We start from the raw sequence: 15,396 nt of genomic DNA on the forward strand, positions 1-15,396 counted from the left end.
GATACTTCATTGTGAAATTTCTAAACATTGTTTCCATAGAGAAAAAATGAAAACAGACTGCATCCAAAGGATCACAGATAATTTTGGATTTGTTAACACCAACATTGGAAACCAAAAGACAGTGGAACAACACCTTTAAATTTCAATCTAGAGTTCTATACTCAGAAAAATTGTGGGGCACCTGGGTGGCTTAGTTAAGCATCTGACTTCAGCTCAGGTCATGATCTCATGGTCTGTGAGTTCAAGCCCCATGTTAGTCTCTGTGCTGACAGCTCGGAGCCTGGAGCCTGCTTTGGATTCTGTGTCTCCCTCTCTCTCTGCCCCTCCCCTGCTCTCTCTCTGTCTCCCTCTCTCTCTCTCTCTTTCTGCCTCTCTCTTTCAAAAATAAACATTAAAAAAATAAAAATAAAAAATAAAAATTACTAAGCAAAGTTTTGTTGATGGAGAGATAAAAATAGGGATAAATCTTCATTTTCCACAGTGGAACATCAGTAAGTAGATACTGCCTAAAACAACAGTCAAGAAGTAGGGTTGTAAGTATGTTATCCACAGATATGGAAAAGAAATACTGGAAGAATCAGCTCTGAGAATTCAAAGTGCTCGTCTCTGGGAAATCTAATGTACAGCATGGTGACTATAGTTAGTAATACTGTATGGTTTCCTGGAAATTTGCTTAAAAGAGTAGACCTTAAGTGTTTTCAGCACACACACACACACACACACACACACACACACACACACAGGTAGCTATGTGAGATGATGGGATATGTTCATTAACCTGATTGTGGTAACCATTTCACAAAGCATATATATGTCACATCATTGTATTGTACACTCTAAATATATACAATTTTATCTGTCAGTTCTACTTCAACAAATCTGAATAAAATAGAAATTTTTTCATTATAAAGGACAAAGAGAAAGATAGTTCTAGCTCTATCACAAAGAATAGGCTGGAAAGATGGAAGCCTGGAAGCCAGGAGGTAGGAAGACAGTTTAGGAGGCTGTTGTAATAGCAGCAAGACCTGACCTAAGGCAGTAGTGGGTATGGAGCAGAGGCGATAACTTTGAAAAACACCTTAGAGGAAACAGGAGCTACATTTCATCTGCAGGTAGCCAAGTGGAGATATGTAGTAAACAGAGAACGTTTCGCCCTGGAACCTGGGAACTAGAAATATAAATTTAGAGTTGTAGTTAGAGCCACAGGAGTTGGAAGAAATTATGTAGAAAACCTGTGAAGGGAAAAGAAATGAAGGCCTCAGGCTAGAACATATTTTCCTGGACAGATTTTGATTGAGGTGGAAAAATGCCCTCCCAAACATTCTGCCTTGTTCAGTCGTACGTGTAGCACATGTGAAGGAACTCTAGTATACGAGCACTTTATGAGGGTAAATGATTAGATATTATGGTTGGAAATAATGTTGTTTGTGTTTTGAAGTATAATCTGGTATATTCCCTTTATTCTTCTTGGAAATGCCAAAGATAGCAATAACCATTTCTTAGTTTTTGGAAGAATCCTGGAGAACTTTATTAACATACAAAACACACTGTTTTTTGAATAGTTTTTTTTTTTTTTTTACAATGTGTTTTCAATACATAAGACCTAGTTTAATGTTTTATTCAGCCAAAAAGTGAAGTATTATTATCTCTCCCTTCCTAATTTGGGGAAACTGGAACAGAAATAAGATAAAATGACTTCTCCAAGGTCACACAGTAAGAAGTTTTAGTTAAAAATGTACATCTCCTCAGTTTGCTGATCCTTTTCCACTTTTAACTCATTACATTGCATTTAATTCATTGAGATTGGGCTGGAACATGGTCCTGAAAATTAAGGGTCATTCTAGTCTTTTAGGGGTGTTTGGTTTGGGGAAGAATAGTGAGCATCTGGCGAGAACACATTAAAAACACAGCTAAAAACTTAGGGGATGTAGGACTATGTACTTCCAAAGTTTCCCCAATTCCAAGTAGAAAAGAAGTTGCCTTGGAGGGTCTTAAACAAATTAGTTCCCCAGGATGACTCTGTAAAGCACTTGACTGTGTCAGTGGCTGACATTCAGAAATATCTGAATTTAAAGAGGGGCTTTCTTACTGAACTCATTAGCAGTATGCAGCCATTTAGGGAAGGAAGGAGATTGTCAAATATTAATACATTATATTAATGAAGCACTAAGAATTTCCTAAATGGATCCAAATATATTCTGTAGATCCTCTTTCAGCTTTTCTAATCTTTTAGTACCAATTTGAGAATTTTATTATTTGTTTCTAAAATAGGACAGAGATAAGAGCCTTTATTACAACTGAGTGAATGATGAATGCTACTATTAGTCAGAATTTACGTACTATAAGCTTATATTATTTTAACAAAATTGAACCTTAAGGTATTTGGGTCCTCTTATTTATGTAAAAATCTCAAAAAACATGAATTCCATCATTGTTTAGAAGAGGTAGCTTTTTAAATCAATGAAAACCTCTTTGGAAAACAAGCAATTAATTGCTTATAAAGTTAAGCATACATTTAATATACCACCCAGCAATTCCACTCCTAGGCTTTCACCAAAGAGATGTCTACATAAAGACTTGGACACGAATATTTATAGTGGTTTTATTCATGATAGCCCAAAACTGGCAACAACCCAGATGCCCATCAGTGGGTGCATGAATATCATTCGGCAAGAGAGGGGAATGATTTGATGCACACAACATGAGAATTCGTATTGTTTGACTGATATGAAATAATATGAAATTCTAGAACAGGCAAAGCTAATTTATAGTGACAGAAAGCATCAATGATTGCCCGGGCCCTGTAATGAGGGGTGGGGTTGACAGTAGCGAGCACAAGGGAACTTCTTCAGGTAATGAGGGAACTTTCTGAAGTGATATTAATATTTTATATTTTCTTAAAATATGTCTGGGATTGGTTTCAAGTATGGTATGATGTGTAAAACAGAGAAAACTACCTTTGAAAGAAGAATGTATTACGTATAGTCCCTTAAGAGGAGGGGCATGCCATCCAAGGTGGCCACATTGGGAAGTTCTGGCATTGGTCAGGAGGCAGAAGGAGCTATGGGAAAGCATGGCCTGGAGCCTTTTTTGTGGTTTTCCTGGGAAAGACAAGGCAGGGCAAGGTAAACAGTTAGGATTGGCTAGTTTGAATGATTTCAGTAGCTCCAGGCTTTAGGATGGTCCTAGTCCTCTAGCACCTGGCCCTGGGGTGATTTAGACCTGGGAAATTATGGGCAAGTTATGTGACAGCAAGATAATGGAGGTGGTTGGGGATGTGGACTTTGTATATGGAAGGTGTGTTCACAGCGGAGTTGTTTGCCATCTCCAGGATTAGCTAGCCCTGAAATGGGCACTTGGTCCTGCCAGCCAGGCCCCTAATATGAAGCAAGAATGTAATACTACAGTGGCGTTTATGTTTATGTATATGTTTGTTGTATATAAATTATACCTCAATTAAGTTGATTTGAAAAGTAAAAAAAAAAAAAAAAATAGTGAAATATAATGGCCGCATGAAATTACTTAAAACAAGCTAGGAAAATTCATCCACAAGTGCATTAAATTTTTTCAAACAATACCTAAGTATATAAAGGACAAGAGCAGCATTGAATACCTCACAATTATAAGTTCATTCAAGCAGTTCCTTTTTCTCCTCCTCTGTGTCGTGACCATTTTCAGTTCCTTAATACATAAGAAAGTTGGCTTTTTCAGTTATACATTGTCTGAGGTCACACAACCTATCTCAGTCCTTTCCTGCCACGTTCCTAATGTGTACATTATGTATTCTTAGGTCTCATTAAAAAAAAAGCATCAGTCAGCTTCTTCCTCAACTTTTTCAGTGACAGAGTTTAAATATGTCATGTAGCATGTTCTGGAATAGGTTCCATGGCTGAATGTCATTAATCATGAGGAAGTTCTTCTTTGTTTCACTGATTTTCCTTCAATTCTAGTGTCCAGGACAAAAGCGTTCTATGTAGTATTTCCATTGACCTGGTCGACCCTATTGTGTGTGTGTGTGTGTGTGTGTGTGTGTGTGTGTGTGTGTGGGCATGAGACTATAGATGCTGGCGAGGATGTGGAGAAACAGGAACGCTCTTGCACTGTTGGTGTGAATGCAAACTGGTGCAGCCGCTCTGGAAAACAGTGTGGAGGTTCCTCAAAAAATTAAAAATAGACCTACCCTATGACCCAGCAATAGCACTGCTAGGAATTTACCCAAGGGATACAGGAGTACTGATGCATAGGGGCACTTGTACCCCAATGTTTATAGCAGCACTTTCAACAATAGCCAAATTATGGAAAGAGCCTAAATGTCCATCAACTGATGAATGGATACAGAAATTGTGGTTTATATGCACAATGGAATACTACCTGGCAATGAGAAAGAATGAAATCTGGCCTTTTGTAGCAACATGGATGGAACTGGAGAGTGTGATGCTAAGTGAAATAAGCCATACAGAGAAAGACAGTACCATATGTTTTCACTCTTATGTGGATCCTGAGAAACTTAACATAAGACCATGGGGGAGGGGAAGGAAAAAAAAAAGAGGTTAGAGAGGGAGGGAGCCAAAACATAAGAGACTCTTAAAAACAGAACAAACTGAGGGTTGATGGGGGGGTGGGAGGGAGGGGGGGGGTGATGGCTATTGAGGAGGGCACCTGTTGGAATGAGCACTGGGTGTTGTATGGAAACCAATTTGACAATAAATTTCATATTTAGAAGAAAAAAAGGAAGGGAGGGTGGAGAGGGAGGGAGAGTCTGCATGGAGGAGAGCATGAGCGTGTCTATGAATTTAGGAATCAGACACACCTGGGGAAATTAAGTTGGGTCATCCTAATGATGTTTCATGTGTTACTTAATTTCTTTGAGCCTCAGTTTCTTGACTTGAAAGATGACAACTGCTAATGCTCATGTGAGGATAAGAGAGATGTGTGAATTAACTTACCAGCATACAGTAAGCACTCAGTGCAGAAGAGTTACAGTGTAGAAAGGGTAGGTGAAGTTGTCATCTGTGGATTCACCAACTCTGGTTCTAGCCTCAAACCTAAAACCTGTGCAGTCGTCACTGTCCAGTACTTGAAAATCAAAAGTCACGGTGGAATCAGAAGTAGAGGAAGGCCTGAGAGGCAAGCAGCTACCCAATTCACATTATTTTAACATACAAAGAGGAGCCTGTTATAATTACCAATGGTGAGGTACCCAAGACTTTATTACCTTTTAAAATATTTTCATATTTCAAGTTCTCCTGGCCAAATTTATTATATTATGGCATTTATCTGAATGACACTGTATCAGGCAGGTGATGTATGACATGTTTATTCTCTGGGAAATAGCTCCCTAGAAATAATTATCTAGATGAACATCCACATTGCAGCTCTGTTTGGTGCCCATATACACACAAAGGAGAATGCACTGAAACACACATTCACACCATGCGTTAATGTTAATAAGCTTGTTGAGCATGGAGTAAATGATTTTTACTTTTTCTGTAAGTTTCTTTGTCTAAATTTATTTTTAAGACAAGGTAGCATAACAAAGACCAGGTGCTATCTGCCTTAGGTTCCCTCAACTAGGAATAAATGGGAGGTTTCCATTTCCAGAACCATCAAGCTGTCACTTCTCAAGTAACCAATTCACCTAATTTTCATTTTTAATCAACTCTTTAAATATGACGTATTAACTAAAATTAAAAGTAATCATGTGAGTGATTTATAGGGCATATTGTATTAAGTCATGCTATAATTTATGGCATTCACTGTTTGCATTCATTTTTTTCCCTTTCAGATAGATTTTTCTGCTTAATATGTTTTTTGGCATTCAAATAAGAAAAGTCAGCTTATTGCTTTGGATTCTGTGTCTTCCTCTCTCTCTGCCCCTCTCCTGCTCACGCTCTGTCTCTGTCTCTCTCTCTCTCTCTCACACACACACAAATAAATAAGCAGTAAAAAAAAAATTATTAAAAAGAAAAGCTAGGTTATAATTATCAGAGAGTGTATATACTGTGAAGGACACACTGCCTGCTAGTGCTGTATCAGGGTACCTGGAGTAAAGATGCATATTGACTTTGCTTGTATGGTATTTGAAAAATACTGTTAGGTCCTGTGTATTTTTAATGCAACTTTTCCTCTAGCACATTTTTGTAATGCACTTTTATTTCTAATCAGAAGATGCAAGATTATGATTATTCATAAGTTTTCTTCACTTAGCATTAGGCATATTTATTACATAATTTATTCATTTACTATAATTAAAGTAGAGAATTAAAGACAGCAGTACTTTATGTTTATGTGGCAGAGGAAGGCATTAGACTCCATTTGAGCAAATTTTCGACTTCAACTGCCAAAATATTGGGGGTACAGGTAAAATTATTTTAATGGCATTCCATATATAGCATTCCAGAGCAATAATATAAAGACTTTTTTTTTCTTTTTTTCTTTTTTTTTCTGATAGCAAAGATACTATTTATTCACTAGGGAAACTTAGATATCCATAAACATAAAAAGGAAAGTAAATAGCAATTAATCCCCACTCAGAAATAACCCCTTTTAATATTTAGTAGCTTTCTCATGCATATATGGGGGAGAAATATGGAACCATACCTCTCTGCAACCAACCCCTTTCATACAAAAATGTATGATAAGCATTTTTCATATTTTTAGTATTTTAAGAAGCATTGTTTGTAATAGTTTTATTGTAAAAATGTATCCTAATTTACTTAGAGGTTTTACATTTGGTGTGTATGGCACCCTAAAGAATTCTAAAAAGGTAATAAAAATGATGATAATGAAGATGGATGGCAATATAGCTTTGCACATTATCATGATGACTTTCTGAAGTGGAGGAAAGGTCAGAATCAAAAGGAATGCCGAGCTTTAAGGCTTAGTATGCATATTGCAAAAATACCCCTTAGAGTCTCCATGTGAATATCACTCCCCATTAAGTAGGTTGCCTTGTTTTGTTGGTTTCTTTTGCTGTGCAAAAAGCACAATTTTGGTGTAGTCCCAATTGTTCATTTTTGCCTTTGTTTCCCTTGCCTGAGGAAAAAAATGTTGCTAAGGCTGATGTCAAAGAATTATTACCCATGTTTTCTTCTAGGAGTTTTATGGTTTCACATTTAGGTCTTTAATCCATTTTGAGTTTTGTTGGGTTTTTTTGTTTGTTTGTTTGTTTGTTTTTTGTATGGTGTAAGAACCCGACCCAGTTTCAGTCTTTTGCATGTAGCTGTCCAGTTTTTCCAACATTATTAATTGAAAAAACAGCCTTTTCCCCATTGTATTATCCTGCCTCCTTTGTCATAGAGTAAATGACCATATAATTGTGGGGGTTTTTCTGGGCCTCTGTTCTATTCTGCTGATCTGTGTGTCTGTTTTTGTGATGCTGCCATACTGTTTTGATTACCACAGCTTTGTAGTATAGTTTGAAATCTGGAATTGTGATGCCTCTACCTTTGTTCTTTCTCAAGATTGCTTTGGCTCTTTGGAATATTTTGTGGTTCCATACAAACTTTAGCATTATTTGTTCTAATTGTGTGAAAAATGCTGTTGGTATTTTGATGGGGATTGCATTGAATCTGTAATTACTTTGAGTATTATGAAGATTTCAGTAATATTAATTCTTCCAGTTCATGAGCATGGAATATCTTCTCATTTGTTTGTGTTGTCTTTAATATCTTTCATCAGTTAAGTTTTATAGTGTTCAGGTAAGTTTTATAGGTCTTTCAACTCCTTGGTTAAATTTATTCCTAGGTGTTTTGTTCTTTTTGGTGCAATTGTAAATAGATTGTTTTCTCAAGTTCTCTTTCTTCTACTTCATTATTAGTGTATAGAAATACAACAGATTTCTGTATATTGATTTTGTATCCTGCAACTTTCCTGAATTCATTTATTAGTTGTAATAGTGGAGTCTTTAGGATTTTCTATACATCGTATTATGTCATCTGCAAATAAGGAAAGTTTGACTTATTCCTTACCAATTTGGATGTCTGCTATTTCTTTTTCTTATCTAACAGCTGCAGCTAGGACTTCCAGTACTATGTTGAATAAACATGTTAAGAGTGGACATCCTTGACTTGATCCTGATGTTTGTGGAAAAGCTCTCAGGTTTTCACCATTGAGTATGATGTGTAGGTGTGGGTTTTTCATATATGGCCTTTGTTATGTTGAAGTACATTCCCTCTAAATTGACTTTGTTGAGGGTTTTTTATCATGAATGGATGTGGTATCTTGTCAAATGCTTTTTCTGCATCTATTGAGATATTAATGTGGTTTTTATCCTATCTCTTGTTAATGTGAGGAATTATATTGATTGGTTTGCAAATATTGAATGACCCTTGCATCCCTGGAATACATCTTACATGATTGTGGTGAATAATTTTTTAATGTATTGTTGAATTTGGTTTGCTAGTATTTTGTTGAGAATTATTGAATCTGTGTTCATCAGGGATATTGGCCTGTAGTTTTCTCTTTTTGTAGTGCCTTTGGTCTAAAATTTTGCTTATACTTTTTGCTTTTATGTTATTGGGGGTGTTGGTCTGGAGGTTTCTTTCCTTCTATTGGCTTTTTATCTGGTTTTAGTATCTGTATAATACTGGCCTCATAGAATTACATTGTTAGAATTCCCTCATTTTCAATTTTCTGAGAATATTTGTATATAATTGGTGTTATTGCTTCTTTATTCAGTAGATTTCATCAAAGCAACTATTTGGGACTGGTATTTTCTTTGAGGGAACATTTTTAACTAAAAATTCAATTCTTTGAAAATATAATAAGTCTCACTTCTTTTTTTTATTTCTTTTATTTTTATTTATTTATTTTTTATTCTCAAGTTAGTTAACACACAATATAGTCTTGGCAACAGGAGTAGAACCCAATGACTCATCACTTACATATAACACCCAGTACTCATCCCAACAAGTGCCCTCCTTAATGTCCATCACCCATTTAACCCACCTCCCTACCCCAACCCCATCAACCCTCAGTTTGTTCTCTGTATTTAAGAGTCTCTTATGATTTTAAGGCTCACTTCTTGAGTGAGCTTTGATAGTTTGTGTCTTTCAGGGAATTTGTTCATTTTATTTAAATTTATCAAATTTATTGCCAAAATGTTGTTTGTAATGATCCCTATTTTTAATAGCATTAGTGTCTGTAGTGATGTCACCTCTCATTCCTGATATTGGTCATTTGTGTCTTCTTTCTTCTGATGAATTAAGCTAAAGGTTTATCAAATTTATTGATATTGTCAAAAAAATCTGCTTTTTATTTAATTATTTTTATCTATTTTTCTGTTGTTCATTTCACTTATTTCCTCTCCTTTTTTCCTCTCCAATCTCTTACTTCTTTTTTTACACTTTGGGTTAAATTTGTTTTTTCTGGTTTTTAAGGTAGAAACTGAGGCCATTGACTTGAGATCTACTTTATTTACTCAAAGAGATGCTTAGTAGTCTCAATTTCTCCCTATGTATTGCTTTTTGATATGTTGTATTTGCATTTCACTCAGTTCAAAAGACTATAATTTTCATTTTGATTTCTTCTTTGAACCCATAGGTTATTTATAAGTATGTGATTTAATGAACAAATATTTGGAAATTTTTCAGGTAGTATTTGTGGGTTTTCTTTATTTGTTTTGCTTTCTACTTTAATTCCATTGTGGTCAGAGAGCATATTATACATACATTATATGACTTGAATCCTCTTAAGTATATTGAGACTTGTTTTTATGGCCCAGAATATAGTCTGTCTTGATAAATATTTCATGTGCTTTGAAAACAATGTGTATTCTGTTATGTTGGGTGAAATATTTTATAAATGTCAGTTAGGTCAAATTGACCTCTAATATCTTTAGTGATTTTCTGTCTCTTATTATTGATTATAAATTATTGTATATTTCTCCTTGAAGCTCTGTCAGTTTTTGCTTTATGTATTTTGAAGCTCAGTTATTTGGGATATAAACATTTGACATTATTGTCTCTTTTTGATGAGTTGACCTTTTATAATTATGAAATGATCTTCCTTACGCCTGGTAACATTCATTGCTCTGTAATCTACTTTTTCTGATACTAATATAGCCATTCTACCTTTCTTTTGTCTTGTACTAGCATGATATATCTTTTTACATTCTTTTAATTATAATCTATTTGTATCCCCATATTTAAAGTGCCTTTCTTACAGGCAACATATAGTTGAACCTTGCATATTTATCCAAGAATTATCTTTTATTATGATATTTAGATCATTTGTATTTAATATTATTATTGATATGATTAGATTTTAATCTATCATCTTGCTCATTTTTTTGTGTTTTTCCCATCTGTTTTATTCTTTTTTCATTTTCCCTTGAAAAACTGAATATTTTTATGATTCCATTTTTGTATTGTTGGCTTTGTCTCTAAAATTCTTTGTTTAGCGACTTTAGGTATTGCTTTCAGATGTATAATATATATGTTTAATTTACCATAATCTACCTCCCAGTGATATTATACCACTTCACTGATAATATAAGAAACTTAAAATTATATACTTATATTACTCCCCTCTCAATTTTGGTCAAATTGTTACCATATATCATTTTTACATACGTTATAAACCCCACATTGCATTCTTAATTATTTTTATTTAAATAGTTATATTTTTAGGAGATTTAAATATTAAGGAAAAAAAGCCTTGTATGCTTACCATGTAGTTCCCATTTCTAGTATTTTTCCTTCCTATATATAAACCCATACCCTAATCTAGTGTTTTATTCTTTCTGCCTAAAAGATATAGCATTTTTATAGTGTAGTGGACTTGTAATGAATTCTTTCAGCTTTTGTATTTACAAAAAAATCCTTCATTTCTCCTTTATTTTTTTAAAGATACTGTCTCTGAACATAGAATTCTAGATTACAGGTTTTTTTTCTTACAGTATTTAAAGATGCTGCTCCACTGTCTTCTCACTTGCATTGTTTCCAACAAGAAGTCCTCTATACGTAAGATATGTTGGGAATGCCTTTAAAAAACTTTTTTTTTCCCACTATTTTTGAGCAACTTGGTCATAATATTCTTTGGTATAGTTTTCATGGGTTTTTGTGCTCCAGGTTTTTGAGCTTTTTAGATCTGTGTGTTTATAGCTTTACTCAAATTTGGAAAATTTTCTGCCATTATTTCTAAAATGATTTTTTTTTTTTGTCTTTCCATCTTTCACCTCTCCAATTACTGATATATTTAGGCTGCTTGAAGTTGTCCTGTTGCTGGCTAACCATTTCTCCTTTTCTTCTCTCTTCTTTTTTTACTCTCGCCTTCTGAGTTTCATTTTAGAAAATCTCTATTACTGTGCCTTCAAGTTTGCTAACTTTTTTTTTTTTTTTTGACATGGCTAATGTGCTATTAATCCCATCCGGTCGGTGTATTTTCATTTTGTATATTATAGTTTTCATCTCTGGAAATTTTATGTGGGTCTTTTTAGTATCTTTCCTGTCTATATTTAACTTTTTGAACATGTGAAATAGTTATTACTTAATTACAGTTTGAACTTTGACCACTAATTCTAATAGCTGTGTCAGTTCAGGGTCAGTTTGATTATTTTCTGCATTATGGCTCATGTTTTCCTGCCTCTTTGCATGCTTAATTTTTAATTAGATGTTAGATATTATGAATTTTACCTTGTTGCGTGATGGATATTTTTGTAGGTCTGTAAATAATTCTTGAGTTTTGTTCTAAATGCACAGTTAAGACACTTGGAAATAGCTTGTTCCTTTTCACTCTTGCTTTAAGATTTGTTATATGAAACCAGAGAGGGGTGCATGGGTGGCTCAGTTGGTTAAGCATCCAACTCTTGATTTCAGTTCAGGTCATGTTCTCACAGTCGTGAGATTGAGCTCCATGGTGGGCTCCACGTGGGTCTCAGCACTGGGCATGGAGCCTGCTTAAGGTTCCTCTCTCTCCCTCTCCTTCTGTCCCCACCCCCCTTGCATGTGCTCACACATATGAGCTCTCTCTCTCCCCCCTCTCTCTCAAACAAACAAAAGAAACCAGAGAAATGCTTGGTGTAGGGCTTAATTAAACTATTTCCCTTTACTAAGGCAAGACCCTTCTTTGTGCTCTACTTGATGTCTTGTGAATTAGGGGTGTTTTCAGTCTGGCTGGTGGGAATAGGCAATATTCCTGCCCCACTGTGAGTGTTGAGCAGCTTGGATCTTCTCATGATGAAAGGTAGTTTCTTCACTTGCATGTGCTGAGCAGTACATGAGCAAATACTTGATGGAGACCCTCTTTATTGCTGTTTCTCTTTTTCTTTCTAGAGCTTTTTCCCCACTACTCTGGGACTCTCCACAGGGTTCTCCCTTCCTACAACATTGCTCGTCTCATTTGTTTCCTGTTTCCCAGGACATCAGTCTTTCGTGATCTGGTGTCCAGTGTTTTGAAATACTGTTTCGTATATTTTGTCTATATTTTTGGTTGTTTCAGGCAGGAGGACAAATCTGGTCTCTGTTACTCAGTCTTGGCTATAGCAAATGTCATGCCTTTTAATTTTGGCTGATTTTCTATTTAAAAGCATTTAAAATTCTGAATAGAAAAATTCGTGTCTTTACCTTCATGGCTTCTGTCTTTGGTGTCATGCCAGAAACACTTTTGTGTTTGATGGCTTATAAGATATTTACCTATGTTTTTTTCAATGTACTTAATTGCCTTATTTTTATATTCAAATAGTGCGAGTATATATTATAGACTATTTGGAAATATCTTGCATTATAGACAGGTTGGAAAATAGCTCAGTTAAAGGCAAAAACAATGTAATGCCTCAACAGACACCTTGCCAAAACATATCTTAACATATTGCCTGCCATGCATTTTGCAATACCTTTGTTTTTTATATAGTTGTAATCCTACAGTATATGTCATTTAGGGTGTTCACTCAGTGCATTTTCCATTGTGCTACATAATCTTCATAATTGTATCTTAGTGTCTGAATTATATGTCATCAAATGAGTATATTACAACTATACTACCTTTACCTATATTGTTAAACATTTTAGTTATTTCTTCTTAAGTAGAGTATACGAAACATAATTATCTGACAGAGCATTTTCAGGGAATCTTAATTTTGCCAACTTTCACATTTCCCTGGCCTTCATTGGGCAGAGATGCTGATATAATTCCTCTTGTGGTGTCACTGCTTCCCTCTCTAAGCCCATACTAGTACATTCAGTAAAATCCTGCCCGTATAAAAATGAGAAGGAAATAAAAGCATTAGTTTCTTAATAGTTCAGTCCATTTCTTATTACTCTTACAATTATAAATTGGAAGAATTTTTAAAGAGCTTATAATTTATATTTTTCATGTGTATGAACAAGGCATCTGAATTGTTTTCTAATTATTATTTGTGTTTGGTTATTTTTTAGGGACATTGTTATTCAAGTCAAAAACATCATAATGCAGAATTTTTTATCAATACCACCAAAAGATCAACAAGGTAAGATGAACCATGCTGAGGAAAATGGTCATGTGTATGTTATAAACAGTTTTAATTGATACATTCAATGCCACTGTCTTCTGACCAGAGGTAATTTATTTCCAGGAACTAAGAACAAAATCCTAATTATATAGGAAAGTTGATTTCCTTTGTTAAATTACTTAAGTGTATAAAAGGACATGTATCCTTGACTGAGAACTTGAGAGCGGGTCATCTCAACCCACACAAAACTCAGAACCCAGCCTATTAGCTGGCACATAGCTGGTACCAGTAGATGTCAAATGAAACTATGGAGTATTGGCTTTGGTGAAGCTGAATCACATGTGTCTTAGAAGACTATATATATATTCTTATACACATGCACATACAACAGATATGTAGAGGGAGGGGATATTTGACTTGTTTTTTCCCATAGTCATTTCAAAAGAAACATACGAAAAACCATTCCCCAGCCCCATATGATTTATAAAAAAGAAAATCGTGGTTTTTTAAGAAGAGCTCCTGGAGTTTTCAGAAAAGCAGTTTACAGGTGGAGATAGAGTCTTTTCTGAATGAAGAGCAATTAAATTTTCTGTACTGTAAAGGGCAAATTCCAACCTTTAGGAAGAATTCAAGTCTTTCACCTGCCCCTACATGCTCTCTTCTACACAGAAGAGAAGTTTTGATATGTTTGTGAGAAAAATAATGTCTTCAATGAAACAAAATTAGGCTTCCTTCATGGAAGAGAAATAACTTAGCCAATGGAGGGAATTTGCTATAAAGAACCCTTAACAGAAGCAGACACTCCTTGATCTCTTTACCCAAAGGAAAGACAGTGTCACAACTGTTAAGAGCACTGAGTCTGGTTTTGACACTCAGGTCTACCACTGATTTGCATGTCTTAGGTGCATCACTTGACCTCAGCTTTCTCATCTATGAATCTTTAAAGTGAACATAGTAAGTACTACCTTATAGGTCATATAGAGATTAAAGGAGAAATATATATAAATCACCCAGCATATTCCAAATTACATAGTGGGCTCTTCATCGTTGTTTTTGATACCTGGTCTCCCTGTATGTGTGGAGGCTGATGCAGTGAGATGAACATGGCTGCCTCCTGCTTCTGGTGCCTACTGGCCGTAAAAGGCCACGCATGATCCAAGGTGACCCAAGGGACGTAAACATGGGGCAGACTTCTGGCTTAGTTCTCATCCAGACATTTGGCCAAAGGGATGGTAAGATTGTCTGAAACTCACACAAGATCCGTCTACAAACATGAGGGTACGAAAGGACATGGGATGAGAGAGACGAGAGCAATCCTAACCAGAAATAAAATGTGTGCATTTCCTGTGAATGTTTTCTGGTTTATATCCTTTGGAAGATTTCTGCAGTGGTAGGTAGCTGATCAAGGGTTTGGAAATTTAGTGTCCTAGTTGGTATCACCTTCTTCATCTCAGCAAGATGTGTGACTGCTTATGAGGAAGAACGCTGGGCCAAATGTCAAAACAGCTGCCCTCCTTTCCCTCATCTGCTGCCAACCAACAGTGGAAATTCAGACTGGTTATTTTATCCCTAAACCTCAGTTTCCCTGTTAGTAAATCCAGGATTACTAGACATTCTTTTCCATCTCTAAAAGGTTGTAAGTGTGTGTGAATATCTAAGCAACAAGCTGCTTGGTTTCTGGCTGATACAGGGCAGTAAAACATGTCACCACGCACACCTCCTGCCTACTTTGTTTCTCATCAAGGCTTGTTTTGTTTGTTTTGTTTTGTCTACCTCTCGAGCTGTTGCCTAAGCATAGTTATACCGCCATGGACTTGGCCAGAAAATAAGACCCTTCAAGCCTAGCTAGGAGTTCAGTAGCTCTAGTAAGTACTTGGTCAGTCTTTTCTGGGACCAAAGATGCTTAAGCCTCCAACCCAGAATTTAACAGAAAAAAAGAATAATGAAAAGAGCTCAATTAATCAAGT

At 35.5% G+C, this 15,396-nt stretch overlaps 1 protein-coding gene across 7 annotated transcripts in view; it reads left to right on the forward strand.

The window, feature by feature from the left end:
* The window catches only part of ZNF438 (zinc finger protein 438), a 187,257-nt gene that overhangs the window by 142,784 nt on the left and 29,077 nt on the right, over positions 1–15,396 (forward strand). For all 7 annotated transcript variants that reach the window (XM_019465212.2, XM_019465216.2, XM_019465213.2 and 4 more), the window contains one exon: positions 13,377–13,447. In XM_019465212.2, the coding sequence (XP_019320757.2) occupies positions 13,408–13,447 (40 nt within the window). In that variant the 5' untranslated portion in view covers positions 13,377–13,407. The remainder of the gene's footprint in view (positions 1–13,376; positions 13,448–15,396) is intronic.

The sequence above is a fragment of the Panthera pardus genome, unplaced genomic scaffold (assembly GCF_024362965.1).
Source record: "Panthera pardus isolate Hobbes unplaced genomic scaffold, ASM2436296v1 HiC_scaffold_6, whole genome shotgun sequence".
Classification (NCBI taxonomy): domain Eukaryota; kingdom Metazoa; phylum Chordata; class Mammalia; order Carnivora; family Felidae; genus Panthera; species Panthera pardus.